The 16043-nt window shown below is 38.4% G+C and overlaps 1 protein-coding gene across 2 annotated transcripts; it reads right to left on the reverse strand.

Annotated features, from left to right (window-relative positions):
* Positions 1-3509: 3509 nt before the first annotated feature.
* Positions 3510-7071, reverse strand: LOC103133955 (N-acetyllactosaminide beta-1,3-N-acetylglucosaminyltransferase 3-like). Of its 2 annotated transcripts, none has more exons than XM_007545967.2 (2): positions 6919-7071; positions 3510-5092 (listed from the first exon to the last, which is right to left on the reverse strand). In XM_007545967.2, exons 1-2 carry the CDS (start codon positions 6924-6926, stop codon positions 3934-3936), a joined length of 1167 nt encoding a protein of 388 aa, XP_007546029.1. In that variant the 5' UTR covers positions 6927-7071; the 3' UTR covers positions 3510-3933. The 2 variants fall into 2 exon arrangements, with proteins under 2 accessions (XP_007546029.1, XP_007546030.1); XM_007545968.2 differs by lacking the exon at positions 6919-7071 and adding an exon at positions 5677-5941.
* Between the last annotated feature and the right edge of the window lie 8972 nt (positions 7072-16043).

Raw genomic sequence — 16043 nt, forward strand, 5'->3', positions numbered from 1 at the left:
GTCTCTGTGTTGCCCTGCGACAGACTGGCGACCTGTCCAGGGTGTACCCCGCCTCTCGCCCAGAACGTGAGCTGGAGATAGGCACCAGCACCCCTCCCGACCCCACTGAGGGACAAGGGTGAAGGAAAATGGATGGATGGATGGAGGGTCAATTAGGACGCAGAACACTGTGGGGGAAAAAACTGCACAAAAAAATATGCAAAGCAGCGATACCGTGAAAGGTGAACTGCGTTATAGCGAGGGTTCACTGCATATGAAATAATTTATAAAAATCAATTGAGTAATTTGTAGAATGGCTGTATCTGAGTTATCCTAGGTGTATCTGGGACTTCATTCTCATGCCTGGCCTCAAAATGCCTCGACATTGAAAAGGTGGATTTATTTAAATAAGACAGTTTAGTTAAAACATATGCGACACTTAACCCGCAGAACATAATATGAAAGTAAACTAAAAGTCAGTTTCAACTGAATTTGGATTCAGATAGATCAAGTAGAAACTGACAAGAACCAGATGAAACAACAAAAATGAAAACAAATTTATTTTCCAATATAAGGTCAAAATGGTCTCACACTGCGGAAACCTTTCCTTTGAAGCTGCTCCATAGTTGATGCTGTAAAAGGTTAAGAATTCGTTTGGCAAATGCATTTGACAGATTGACAGATTCGCTTCCTTATAAACACAGTTTGGCGCGTTAATGTCATTTCGAAACAGTTCCTGTATCGGTCACGTGACTTGCTGAAACCAATACGCGCACCAACACGGGTTTTGGTCTATGGGCTTGACACATGCGCCAACGCATCAGTGTTGCCGGACCCATCACTACTGTGAACTTAACGTACTCTTGGGCTGCCTTCACACTGCAGCCTGAAGTGACCAATTATTTGTTTTTGTTGACGTAATGCGACCTAAAAAACACTATTCTACGTGCTGATACGCGCAAGCAGGAAGAAAAACAACAGCCACGGCGGACGATAATGAGGATTAAGTTGTTAATATGCTGCCTCGGTCGGACACCAACTTCAGATGTGTAAGCTAAGCTACATCGTTAGCATCCATGTTCACCGTTAGCATCCATGTTCACTTCCGCAAACACAGAGAACTACTTCTTTTTATGGCGGTTGACAAAACCATAGGGCAAAACACTGAGAACACTGACGTTATTGCGCCCTCTACTGCACACTTTCAGGTGGTTTGTCCTTCACACTGCAGGACACATACAAATCGCATTTGAAAGTGTTAAAGGCTACGTCAAAAAAAATAAAAAAAATAATCGGAATTGGGTCACTCCAGGCTGCAGTGTGAATGTAACCTTAGATATCCATCCAGCAGTTGGTATAGCAATTCTTTCTCCCTCTTTTTGGATCTAAGCATCTTGGAGTACTTGCCCATATTTTTTAAATGTTGTCTGTCACACTGTTGGATTTATACTGGAAACCAAAAATGCTACCAAACAAATTATTTAAGTGTCAACTTCTTCATGCAAAGCCTTGGTGACTGCAACTGGCAAGTGTTCACGAGATGGCATGTACCTCAACAAGAAATACTGTGATATGGAGAGATCTTGTTAAACCCCCTAAAAGGAACGTTTCCTTATAAAAGCGACGGTCATGTCTATCAATATTCCTACCAACGACATGCAGCCATACTTTTCTCACTATAAGATGACGCTCTGGGTGAAGCTGTACCTCAGTACAAAAGGGCCTAGAAAGGGCCGGTACTTGTATAGTGCTTTATCAAGTCCAAAAGGATCCCAAAGTGTGTCACACTACATTAAGTCATTCACTCATTCATGTACAGAGTCACAAGCTCACAGTGGTAACCCACATTGTTGACATAGCTGACCTGGGGCAGTCTGACAGGAGCGAGTCCTGTTGCCTGAGCATATTATTATTATTAATAATTATTTCACAAGGAAAATCCCATTGAGATTTAAAATCTCTTTTACAAGAGAGTCCTTGCCAAGACTGGCAGCAGCACACAGAGTTTATAAAACATTTGCAGCAAAACAGAAAAAAAAGTTACCACCATCGTAAATAAAACTGTAAAAAGATTCCTCAATTAAAACATTTACAGATAAATGATTCCTTCTGGTCCTATGAGCAGAAAGTTGAAAAGAGATTTCTTTCCAAGTTCAGTTCAGACTTCAGGCACTGAAAGTAAAAGTAAGTTCTCACAATGAAGAGAATATCCCCTGGTGGCGTTTCGATTTATGTAGGCCAACAAATAACAAAGAAGTCGTCCACATATGACCATAAAAATAAAAATGTGTCAGTGATGAAGGCCAAGGCTGCTGTATCCGGTGCAATGATGTGTAATGAGGTTTTTTTTTTTTTTACATCCTTGTTCTCGAATGATCAAGATGATAAACATGTCTGTAAAAAACAACAGATAAGGAATGCGTTCAGTCAAATAAAAACAAGAAATGACATGTATTCAAACAACCAGTTCACAGTGAAGAGCAGAAGAGAAGAGAATAATGTGGCTATTACAGTGACTAATATTTTTAGCTGGTTAGACACAATAAAATAATCTCTGTAATGACTAGTCTCAATCTACCCAGACACAACCTCATACTTGAACCATTGAACCAGAATGTTGTTTTGTTGAATTCACACAGTTTCCACGCTGCTTTAGCCAAATGTTAGCGCTACAGATGACCGTTGACTTCGATTGCACATGTGGTCAGCCCAATCTGTGTGATGTTAGAAAGTTGTGATTTCTGGAGCACAACTGTTTGTGATTTGCTACGATATTATAAACTGATCTCCCTTTGACAAACATTTGTGCCACCATCTTTACTTGATCTAATTCTTTTAAATAAACGCAAAATTCTGCACTTTGCATGCAACCCGATGCGTTGTTTCTCCCTCTACAGATATCTTTTGTAAAACAGTCAAGGATTGTAAATCACCTAATTTGGGGCCCCAGAGGTCTTGGGGCCGACAGCATCTGGTCTGCGATCAGTTTCTTTATTAAAATCAGTCAAGGAATATGAGGCAGCTAACTTGGGATTAGCAGCCTGGTTTGGGGATCTGTGATTTGGGGCATTTGGCTTGGGGCTGTTATTATCTGGTCTAAGTCCAGCTTTTTTATTAAAAAGAGTCTTGGACTGTAAGGCATCTTATTTGATATTAGCAATATGGTTTTGAAACCAGAAGTTATAGGCAATCGGCTGCGAGGCTGCAGTTTCTGGCCCAGGACCAGCGTCTTTATTATTTTTGATACTGTAATACCAAAAGCTCTACATTAGAGCCAATAACCTTTTTAAATGTTGTAAAAAAATCAAATTGAATCTTTTTTCTCTCGATTCTAATCTGGTGTAGTTGGTGTTTGGCAGAACTAAATCTTTGTTTTCTGCATGAGCCTTTCCTTTTTAACATCTCAAACTCTCGCTAGACAGTTTTATATTTCGTGTGAAATGGCAGATTACCCTCCGGTTTGGCTGGATTTTTTTCTTCTGTTATATAAAATTTTTTTTAGATGCTTTGGATAAATTTTATGAGACACCAGACCCATAACCTTGTTTTATTAAGAACTTTAAAATACATACAACATCCTTTACATCATGTACATGAAATAAAACTCTGCTTGCCATATGCACATTTTGCTTACCACAGAACAACGATTTGTCTCCATAATGACAATATTTAATATTTATCAAATAAATTATATGTATATCCCCACCATCTCTAAGTTTGAGCCAGTTTTATTTCTGTAAGCTATAATTGAAAACCCATATGTTGTGAAGAAACTTAAAAAATTGGTTGTACATTCAAATGTATGAGTGGAAAATCAAATTCCGCTCCAGAGAAATTCAGAGGAAAAACCACTGCTGGAACCAGCTGATCTGGATCTACAACAGGATCTGCCTGGCTCTAGAGCAGACACTACTGTAGTGGGGGGAAAAAAAACAAAAAAAAAGAGCATCCAGTTTACAATCTGGAATTGAGAGGGGCACACCGAAGGTCTGGGTCATGAATTCTGTGCCACAGAGTATACATCTCGCCTGACAGCATTCTGTGCACAAGAAGCATTTCTTTAAAGAAACAAGGGTCAAGCTCATCAACATTCTTGCCAGGAACATGCAGACCAGCTGTTCTCACTCCAAGATGGTGCTCCGGTTTAAACCCTGCCCGAGCCAGACACATTCCCATGTAAACGTCGTCAATCGGAAGAATGGGGATGGAGTGTGAGTTGGCGTAAATGACCGAAGCCGTGTAGCCAGACAAGAGGAAGCCCCCACCACCGCAGTAAGCAGGGTATAACTTGGACTCATAGAGCTGCTCTGGAACGTAGTATTTACTCTGTGGCGAACGGATGGGTCCCACGTTGTAGATCAGATGACCTGCAAACAGGTGCTTCCTTCCACCTTTGCGTTCAAAGTTTTGGAGATACATAACCATGTTGTCCGTGTTGGCAAAGACATCGTCATCACCATTAAACAGGAAGTGGGCCCGTGGGCAGTTTCTCTCCATCCACTCCAAAAAGAGCATTTGCTTCAGCGTGAGGTTGTAAAACGTGTCCTTGAAATCCCACTGGATTATGTCGTTGTACTTGCTTTGCTCCAGCTTGAGGAGTTGGTTTAGTCTCTTCTTCTCATAACCCGTGCCCATCGTTCCTGAGATGAAGATCCTTCGGATCCACACGCCGTTAGACAGTCTCTCCTTGGCCCAGGTCTTGCGCAGCACTTCTCTGCGGTCATAGTTCACGGCAGAACTTTTGATGACCAGTAGAAGGAAGACATCAGATGATGCATTGGCTCCACCACACTTGTTGGGTACGTCAAGTAGCATGGGAAAGTGTCGGCAGTGACGGTAGTAGAGGAGGTCTTTAATGTTAGTAGGAAGTGAGCTGAAGTTCTGGATCTGTTCAACAGATATATTTCTTTCACATCTTGGTGAGGGGTCAATTTTTGGGGATTCTCTGACTGAGGACAGCATGTGACATTCATAGTTTCTGATATCAATTTGAAGTTTGTTGTCTGAGGTGGAGAGATCATCAGAATAGTAAAACAAAGTGACCAGCATAAGAGTTCCCACCGTCACAGAGGTTACTACACAGACTACTCTCTGAAATGGTCTTTTACCAAACCTGCAATGCCAAAAAAAGACATCTGTTAATAATAGTGCTGAACTGGCAATTGTCAAAGTATTTCTTCCACTGGCTCTCAAAAACATGCACACTCCTAAAAAATGTATAGGTTTTAGAGATTTAAAAACCCATTCTAAATTTTCTCCAAAACTTAGTGTTTGAAATAAACTAATATTATTTAAGTACAGAAAAGTCTCACTTAACTCTTGGATTTTTACTTTCAGCTATGAATAAAACATCAGCAAAATTATTGGACCTTCCCTACCACCTCCCACCCTTTTCCCAATAGATGAACCTCATCTTGTTTTTGTTTTTTTCATTTTGATTTTCATAGTTTTCAAACATATTTACTTTCTTTCAGTTTAATTGCAAATGATAACTGTCACAAAAGTAGGGAAAGGATTTATCATTGTAGACAGTGTAGATAATCATACAGAGCAGACACTTCAGCTTTGTGCTCCTACAAATTAAGACTTATAACTTTAATTTAAAAAAAAGACTAAGAAAAAGATTGAACAGAAGTTAAACATTGACATCATACAACTTAAATGCTAAGAAGTCTGAGTGAACCCTTTGATTCTTACGTTCAATTGTAAATAAAATGTGTCACGATTGGTGTTGGTTGGTGGTGAGAGACGCAGGTAGACCCAGGTTGTGATGAAGAGGATGAATTTAATAATGAACGTAGCTCAACATAGTCCAAGTCAGGCAGCACGGCAGGAACAATTAGCACACAGCTAACAGCCGGTAGCAACTAACAAGTGAAACTAGAGCTTAGCAAACCAGGACTGTACAGTTCTACTGGAAAGCATTAGACAAACTGACATTAGACAAGGATCCGACAAAACACAAAGACAACAGGTGGACTTAAATACACAGGGAGGGTAATCAGGTAAGTAGACACACCTGGGGAGCAATCAACAGGGAAGACAGACTCACAAGGGAAAATGAACTAAAACACAGAAAACCTCAAAAATAACTACACAGAAAACACAGATCATAACAAAATGTCTTTCAAAGTTTAGGATAATAAATCTAAAACAACCCAAAAAAGTTTCAGATGTAGACATTTCAAAAAAATGTGCATAAAATTTTCATTTGTTTTTTAAGTTGTGCTGTGGTAACACAACATTCCAACATTCATCTGGTTATCTTTGTTTAAACAATTCCTCTTTTCAACAGTTTCAGCAAAAATTAAAAAAATCTCTTACAGGAACTTACACAAAATATTTGTCAAACTGCCAAGACCTGTGGAGCCACAAATCAACGTTTCTTGAAACATAAACTTGAGGAAGACTTTTATCTGTTCTCTAGATTATGACTGCAAACAAATGTACTTTTAAAAGCTTCAACAACAAAAAAAACTACTGGAGTGTTTGTATCTGTCTAAAAAGCAAATGCGATGTTTATAAACTACATTGAAAAATGTCTTAAGTGAAAGACTAGTATTTCTAAAAGAGATAAAATTTCCTTGTTTTTTTTTTTAGCTCTCAAACACATTTTTTAAAATTCTCATTTGCTCTTGATCCCACACATAACAGAAAATAATCTGTAAGTATTACCATGATTCCCCAATAGTAAGTAATTTTTTTTTTTGAAAAAAAAAAAAAAAATTATTAGAGCTACTCTTTATTCAAATGACTTTCATGATCAGAACAGTATGATAAAATATAATTAGAGATTTTAATAATTTAAATGCCACAGCTCTTGTTGATCTTTTCTTTTCATATAAAGTACAAATAATTATTAACAAATCAGACATACATTGTTAAATACATGACGAAAAATTTTAAAAATATCATATGAAATAAATCAGGAATAATTACCTGAGCATTTTGGTAGATCTGTAAGTTGTTCAGTAGGTCTCAGTCAGATAACAGACAATGCAAGTGCAGGGCAGATTATGCAGGAAACAAGTGTTGTGCTTGAGATCATACGCCTTCCCTTTACCCAGGGTTTCATCTGTCAGGCGACGAGAGGCTTGGCATGTTACACAAACACACAAATCTATCAAGAAGAAAGACTGGAATAATTTTTAACTTTTTATTGTTTGTTGCTGTCATTACAGAAATGGAGGAGTTAAACATTTTGTTTTTGAAAGCAGCTGCTTGACAAGAGAAGTCCTGAGCTCATGTAGTCCAATTAAATATTTTATATTCATGAAAAGCTCACAAGCTTTTCATAAATCAGATTTAATCCTGAAAAGAAATGTATTAACCTGAACATACGGTAATAATTTATACTGAAAGAGTAACTTCACATTATTTGAAAATCAGTTGGATAATTCCTTCCTTCCTTTTTTTTTCTAAACCCATACATAAAAAGTGAAATGGATAAAATCAAAAGTACAATATTGGAAAAATACATTTAGAATCATACCCTTGAACAAATCCTTCTGTCATGTCAGGCGGCTCTTTTCCAGGTCTTCCCACTGGAAACTTGGACATTTTCTCTTCCGGGTTTAAACAAAAACAATTGCAAAATTATCATTCATACCTGTGTTGTTACAGAATAATTGCTTTCTGCTCCATAAATTACACATTAAATGTTATAATGAGTTTGGGTGAGATGTGAAAACAAGAAATTTCCTTTCTGGACATTTAGTTGCTCTACTAATCCTTCATGTGTGATTTACTAAGTCATCTCTTTTAAAAACGAATTCCTTCCCCAGCTTGCTGATCCAGTTTTAAACAGTTTTCTTGCCTTCTGCAGAGAAAACAGGCTTTTTCCCTGAAGCAGATTTCCCAGCAGTGATGCATCTTCCAGTGCTGTGGTTACACGCCTCAGGCAGGTATTCTACACCTTCCTCCCCCACACAAAGTCATGAACTGATTCTTGAACCTGGGAACGTTAAGCGAAGAATCAGGAATTTGCTTTCTGTTTAGCATGGTTTTCTTGCTGCCAGTCATAAAATATACAGAAAAGGGTACAGACTTCAAATTATGCTTGAATGGTTAATAAATCTCTCATATCTGAGTGTTCCTCTGTGGTTAACTGTGAACCTGTCTACACTCCTTCAGAGGCACCGCTGCTGGAATCTTGTGTGTAATTATGCTTTGATTCATGTTAAAGAGTTGAATAAGCAGTGGATCACACATTTGCCTGACATTCGTTTACATAGCCCCAAACTACATGCATGCATGTGGAGAACATACAAACGCTCACAAAAAAAAAGCTCAGTGACACAATTCATCCTCATCAAGAACTTAAAATCAGTTCAGTCAGGTTAAAGTCAATTAATTAACATTCACAGTTCCCCAGCTAAAACCTTTTAAATTCTTAGTTTACAGCCCCCACCACAAACTAGGCACCAATAATTTGTCATATTTCGGATGACATAAAGTTTATAAATATAGATGTAGGTCAGAACGTCATTCACAAGTTATCATATCAGGTGTATCACCTATCACCCAGCGTTTGTAAGCTACTTTAAATCTGTTTTTGTCATGTAGTGTGGATCAACAGCTGAACTGAAATACAGGCACCAGCTGGGGAGGATCATGGTGGAATTTCAATAATGAAATGAGAGAACATCCAACAGCAGCAAACGGAGAACAGGACAGGACATGAGTGATGTTGGATGGAGGTGAGGAAATCAGGTGATTGGGAACAGCTGTGGGAGCGAGCTGAGGAAAGCGTTGGCGAAGGAACAACACTGATCTACTACAACTAAATCCAGATACGTAAGAGCAGATATCAGGAATAAATGAAGGAAGTAAACGCAATTTTTTTTTTTTTTTTTTTACCTATGTCGCAACACAGAGACATGGACTGAATATGAGACTAGATGAACAACAACAACAAAAAATCCAGGGAAAATAATCAAATCAAACACAATGGAGAAAACCAAACAACCAAGGGAAATAAAGTGACTTATTTTATAATTACATTTGTCTTGATAGTCTTTAACGTCATCAATACAGGTGTGTGTCATTTTAAATGTTCGCCGAACATTCCCCAAATGTTTATGAAGACGCAGGGGCGAGGTTTTCCGAACGTTCAATACGAACTGGGAAGCCACGTGCACAGAAGAGTGTGAAGGAGCGACAGACTTTTGGCTAAAGTGAATTAAAATGAAAATTATCTATCATTTTTAATGAAAACAATATTTGTGGTGTCACCAAAATAAAGTTACAGCCTGTGTTTCTGCTCTCCAGTCCACAAAAGCCCAGGGTTCACAGAGGCCTCCATAACAAGACGAGCCGAAAACCTCTAAAAATTAGATAAGCCTGACCAAAGCTGGCTTATGAAATCTTTTATCTGCACATCTCGCAGGCATAGCTTGTCGACAGTCAGTACATGTGACATGTAAAACGAACGGCATTTGTTAACTCGCCCAGGTTGTTCAGCAGGTCTGAGGACAAACTTTGAAAATCATTTTCTCAAAAAAAAAAGAAAAAAAGAAGAAGAAATAAATGGATTGGATAGTGCCAACGTTCAAATGGCCATGTCTTCTTCACTTCTTGTTTAGATTCTGTAAATAACTCGAAACTCCCCTGTGTAGGCATCTTCCTATTAGGCTGTGGCCAGTCACATACGTATATAATCAGAAAGCAGCCAGCTGGTCATTATAAAAAACAGATCAGGAATATCACATGGCATACAATTCATTCTTTTTATCCTCGCGCTACATAAACATCACAATGTGTGGTATTTCTGGTGATTCCTCTAATTAAACAAATTTTCTAAAATCCTTCCGTTTGATTTGCTTCTTGAAATGCAGAATACAAACCGTGGAGACTGGAGGCCACTAAACCGAACTTTAACAGTCTAGTTTCACAGCCCATCATTAAACAAAAGATCTTTTTACATTCGTTTAAAGAAAAATATAGGACGTAATCTTGTTGCCCTGACAAGATACAGCAAGTACAGTATTTGTGCGAGTTTTAAAACCTCATTTGGTTTAAATTTTATGAGTAATTATGACTGAATAGATAATTTGATGAGCTGAGTCATTTTACTGCCTTTGGCGATGTGCAGCAGTGCATCAAATAAGTCCACATCACTCTTTACTTTTAATGGAGCGACATTCTTGTCAGGATTCCACCTCTTTGAGTCATCAGCTCTGAAACGTGTCTCATCAGGTTGGTACCTGATGTTCTTTTTCTGACTCTCAGCATCTTCGATCACTTCAGCACCTGTTGTACTCGTAATGAACAAAAGGCAACTGTGGTTCCGAATGTTTGTGTCAGCTGAATCGGATGTGTATGTTTGCATGTACAGTACTGACTGTAATCTGTTTTATCTGTGTAGTGTAGAAATTAGACAGATTCTGCAGGAGAAGGGCAAAAAAAAAAACAAAAAAAAGGAAGTAATTTTCATTGACCAATTTTCAGCATTCTTAAAATTCTTAGAATCATTGGTGTGTACCAAAGAAGACTTTGGTACACACCAATGATTCAGCTTCTCTGAATCATTGGTGTGTACCAATGATTGGTAATACCCATAATGGTTTACCCATTATTTGGGTACACACCTTTCACAGAAAGGTGTGTACCCAAATAATGGGTTTGGGGATGTTGATGTAGTCTGAAGTCGATTTTGTACACACCTTTCAGAGAAAGGTCTTCTTTGGTACACACCTTTCAGAGAAGCTGATAAGCCACAAATAATGTTCAGCTGTCCCAGCAATGTGTAGAAATACTGGAACTGTAAAACTTTCCATCCATGGAAAAGTACCAGCCACCTGTGGAGAGGTATCCGTTCTGGTTTGACAGACTCAAACTGGAACTTTTGCGCCACAAACCAGACCCCTTTTTGTTTGGAGAATGAGCAATTGAACTTTGATGCGAACCAAGAAAGTGAATTCCAGCGCGGATCGAATGCACATGCAAGCGGACTGGAGACCGCCCCCAACCTGGGATGCGAATGACAGCACAGGGTATTCTGGGTAAATACAACCTAAACAAACGTGAGCATTGAGGGAGAAGTAGTTTGTTATCTTATACCAAAGACAAAAGAGAAATCTGACTCTACTTCACTATTCCATGAAGAAGGAAGTGGCCCACAGCGCCACCACAGGCAAGGAGGTGAAGAGGTTCCTCAATTAGTTTAGCTCGTTGGAGACAGTGCAGTGTGAAAGTGAACCACAGCAGCTGAAAATTTAACAAAAGTTGCGATTTTGGTCCCCAGTCGAAACAAGTCTACCGGACTATGAGGTGTGAAAGTGACAGTGATCACTCTTAAGATATTCAGTATATTTATGTTCAGGGATAGGTTTCACGTTTTACGAAAAAATGGGTTTGGGGATGTCGATGTAGTCTGAAGTCGATTTTGCACAATTTTCAGCCCTCCATTATCTGAATTGAAAACAACAGAAGACTATAAAACAACCTTGTTAGCATGCAGGGAACTTCTAAATTGCCTTGATGGGATTTTTATGTATAAAAGGTCAGAATTTTAAGCAAGCTGATGATCACCTGTTGCTTACAGACACAATATTTTCTCCATGTTCCTCTACTTTTGAAAATGACACAACGAATCAGAAATAATGTCCTGTAAAGCTTAGTGCCACAGAAAATAAGGCTGCCTGCTGTAAGCTCTGCCTCATCCCGTGTACGGGTGCACCGTGACCTCTCTCAGTGTGAATGCTGCACGCTCAGTGTCACTCTGACTTCTGTTTGGAGGAGTCGGGCATCTTTCTGGAGGAGATTGTTAAACGAGGTAGAAATGTGGTTGAACAAGGATTATCTGTTCCCTGCCTGCTCTGAAAAAGTCGAGCAAATTAAATACACCACATCAGACCTCATATAATTACTTCTTCATTGACTAACTGGATGTCATTAATATTTTCAGCACCTGATATTTAATTGTGAAAGAGGATCACCAGACATGTTTAAAAGGTGAAGCCAGAGCAAAGAGAAGGAGGTTGCTATTAAAACTTAATCAAAGTTGTTTGACTATTCACACCGTGCCCTGCAAAGGGAACTTTTCACATTCTGCCACAAACTTCAATGTGTTTTATTCACACCTTTTTTGCTCTGCTATTATGCACAACTTTGTGTTACACAACATGAAACAACACAGACTTGGAAAGTGTAAGTAAAATCTCGTAGGGTTTTCAAAAGTGTTTAGAAGTAGAAGTATGGCTGACATTCGTTTTACTTACGCTGCTAAGTGTGAGTCAATACTTAGCAGAACTACAGCTGGCTGAAATTACATCAGTCTTTTGGTGTGTGTCTCCACCAGGGTTGCATGTCTAGATATGGAAATTTCTGCATATTTCTTTTGACAAAATATCTCATCCTCAGTTAGCTTGGATTCCATTCAGATTTAGACCCAGGTCTTTGAGCTGCTGTTTTGACACATAAACATGTTTCAATCTAAATTGACTCTTTCAACCTTTTGCAGCATATTTAAGATTTCTGTCCTGTTTTCATGTGTCCTCTGGGCTCTATATAGATCCAACAAAAGTTTTGTCCCTACCACTCTTTCCTAAAGACTTCATTGGTGGAGTCAGAGGCAAAATAATCCAAGCTGGGGATTTGATAGCATCCCAGGCCATCAGAAGTGAATTAATGCAAACCACCAAGACTGAGTTAAATTTATTCAATGTTGGGACAAACTGCTATGTACTTTACCATCAACAGCCGATGTAAATGTAGTCTCACTACATGTACAACATCTCAAATGTAGCATCCAAGCACCCATACCAGGTGCTTGGATGCTTAAAATATTGTTTCATTGGCAGAGAAAGCGAGGACTGTGACCAGAGAGCTGAGAACAAATGATTGAAACACTGAACACAAACATGCACAACTGTGACGTGTTTGATAAGATGTGTCAAAACCGTCCTGTTTTGAATTCATCTGCCATTTCAGGACATTTATGGATAAGAAACATGTTGATATAAATATTTCTAAAAGTCATCTTGTCGGTCATATTTCAGTATGCACTCTCATCGATACGCAGGTATTTTGAGTGATGTTCCTGCGAATCTCTGCAGGCATGCGCTCTTCGGCATAGCACCTGTGCACAACCTGTTGCATCTCTCTGCACTGCTGTGACAGACAGCCTCCCAAAATGACAGGAGAGTCTCTGTCTTTTCCCCTTGCTGTGACAACTGCAGTCTGTTGGCGTTTTAGCCAGGCAGATACCGGAGTGAGCCGCATGAATAGCATAGACTATTATTATTATTTTTTTTAATTAAGTGTGAACCCTAACCAAATCTTTGTTCCTGCCCCTGATCAGCTGTGCCGCACATAACTGTGAGATTCAGTAAGATCTGTTGAGGGTTTAAATAAAACCACAGGTACTTTAAGTAAAATAATATATTTTTTTTTATTATGGTCAGACCTGTGACCTCATGAATCTGAGGACCATGTGGACTTTGATGAGGAGGCAAGTTTTGGCAACTGCCTGGTCACTGCTTTACAAGAAAAAATATACTGGTTTTAAATGATTATTTTTGGTGGTTGTTTACTGACTTTCAAACTGTTCAGACATTTCAGACTAATGTGTACGTCTTGTTTTGAATAAATCTGAAAATAAATACAACATACGGGATGCTACACACATACTGTGCGACAGCGCAATATGGGCAAACATTGAGTGTTTGCAAATTAATGAAGCTTGGCAGGGGGTTTACCTGGTAGAAAAAAAAATATATATATATTTTTTATCCCAATTGTATTTTGAGTTAGACTGCTACTGTCAAAACAAAACTTTCAGTGTTGATCCTAAATTCATCTTCCCATTCTGTGACATAGCATACACTCGCTGCACCTGATTGAGAACTCTATACCTTAAACCTTAAACTGCATAGCAAATCGCTGAGTGTATTCTCCTGCTTCAGGAAGCAAAATCATCCCAAATTGTCTGACAGACAGTGAAGCTTACATTTTAGCCTGGAATTTGTTATCTGCGAAACTTTTGTTTCTTTGTAGCTTTAAATCGTAATAGCAGACAGTCTCCAGTTATTTGAATGCACACATTTTCTACTGGGTGAAAAAAATTATTGACGTTAACACAGCTGCAAAACAAGCACCTGCTTAATTCTCAGTTTCTCTCCATCAGCTGCACCCTGCATGTAATCAACCACCTACATCTTCTAATCTTTCGCACAGTATTTAAGCTTCTTTGTTTGTGTCATTTCCTGCTGGATTCTCCTGTTTTATGGTCCTTTGCTTGCAGTTTGCCTATTCTTGGTCCCTTCATGTGAACTCTGTCAGTTTTCCTATTTATTTTCTTCATTATAAACTCTGTTACTGCCACAGAAGTATCTGCCTCTGAGGCCTCTTCAAACTAAATCATGACGAGGGTAGTCTTCTGTTTGAATAGTTCAGCTGTTGGTTATTTTACCACTTTGGGGAATTTATAGACTATGCACTATAATAAATAATATTGGGTTTTAGTCAGCTGGACTGACATAATCAAGTTAACAGAATACATTACTGAAATTAATAATATATGTTACATGAACTTCAACTTAAAGTTCTGAGAGAGAAACTAGAAATAATACATTCTTTAAACTTAAAAGCATCCTCAGTTAGTTGTAATTTTAGACTTTATTTGAGAAATATTTATTTTAAATGCAAAAAAAAATACAGTGAAAATACTGTAGGCTGTTTTGGTTTTTTATTAATTTAAATTAAACAATGTCACACAGATGATGGTTTTCTAACTATCTGTGACGAGGTAGCACAAATAGTCACTTTATTTTAAATGGGAAAAAGAGGAAAATATGATTTTTGTTTTCAAGAAGAGACATTAAAACATGTTATGCTGTTCTGTTCAAAATATTCTGTTGAGAGAAGATATTTAGATTACATGACAATAGTTAAATAAACAAGATATTTTGGAAAAAAAAATTCTACTTCTGAATATTTTTGTTCTGTCCAAATACCTTAAGAAGAAATTGATAGACAGGATCATTTTTTGTTTTGTTTTGGGTGTGGCGGCATCTCGGTCCACACTCCCCTCCAGTAGATGGCGGTAAGGCACATCAATAAGTTGCTTACCAACCGCCATTAAAATAAATAAATAAATAAATAAATAAAAAGAAGAAGAAGCAGCAATGGCGTTCGGCTTACACAAAAATGCATTCTGGGAAAATAACATGCTAGGTCTAATGCGGTATATGTCATAGACATAATATTATGTCTATGGTATATGCCACGAGAGGTGGTGACGTATTTCCGTTTGAATTTATGCCACATAGATTGGTTCCGGGTCCTGCTTGCTCCTATTGTTTTTAGCCAAAGCTGCAAGATCTGTACCATGAAAAAGATGCAAAACTTAAAATATCTGTGAGCTACTGGTACAACAATCGAGTTTTTTGGTGTGCCGTTGTGTCCACTAATTAGCCAGTACCATCCAGTGCTTCGTTTTTTCATTTTCCTGCTGATATCAAGGCGACAGCGGACTGTAGCCAAAACTTAGCCACTACAGCTAACATACGGTTTGTAGCTGCCTGCTATTTCAAAGCTTGAGGATATTGAAGATCCAGTGTCAGAAATGGGAAGACGGAGGTTAAAAGGGAGCTGTACGTGCTTCATTCAGTGGAATAATTTGTTGGAGGAAAATAATGCAGGAGTAAATCCACTGCTACGGGAACAGGCTGAAAACAGAGGCAGCGTTTAGGCACAACTTGGTAAGTCAATACGTGTGTTGATGCGTTTGTGTTATATGGAGTATGAAATTATTTTTAGGCAACTCCTTAGCTTTTGTTTATATGACAATTATATAAAATATATTTAACATGCAGTCGGAGCGCCCCTCTGATACCGAGCACGGTAATTTAAAAACAACCCAGGGCAGCAATGCTTCAGCCCGATCCAAACCACACAAGTAGTCAGTCAGATTACTGTGCAAAACCTTCGCTTTACAGCCGTAAGTGGCACCGATCCACATGAAAAATCCAAAGAACAAGTGGTAGAAATCACGTATTTCCCGAATCCCGAAAATATGACATCTACCTTTGCTGTTTCATAATTATAATCCACATTAGAGT

The sequence above is a fragment of the Poecilia formosa genome, unplaced genomic scaffold (assembly GCF_000485575.1).
Source record: "Poecilia formosa unplaced genomic scaffold, Poecilia_formosa-5.1.2 Scaffold14, whole genome shotgun sequence".
Lineage (NCBI taxonomy): Eukaryota > Metazoa > Chordata > Actinopteri > Cyprinodontiformes > Poeciliidae > Poecilia > Poecilia formosa.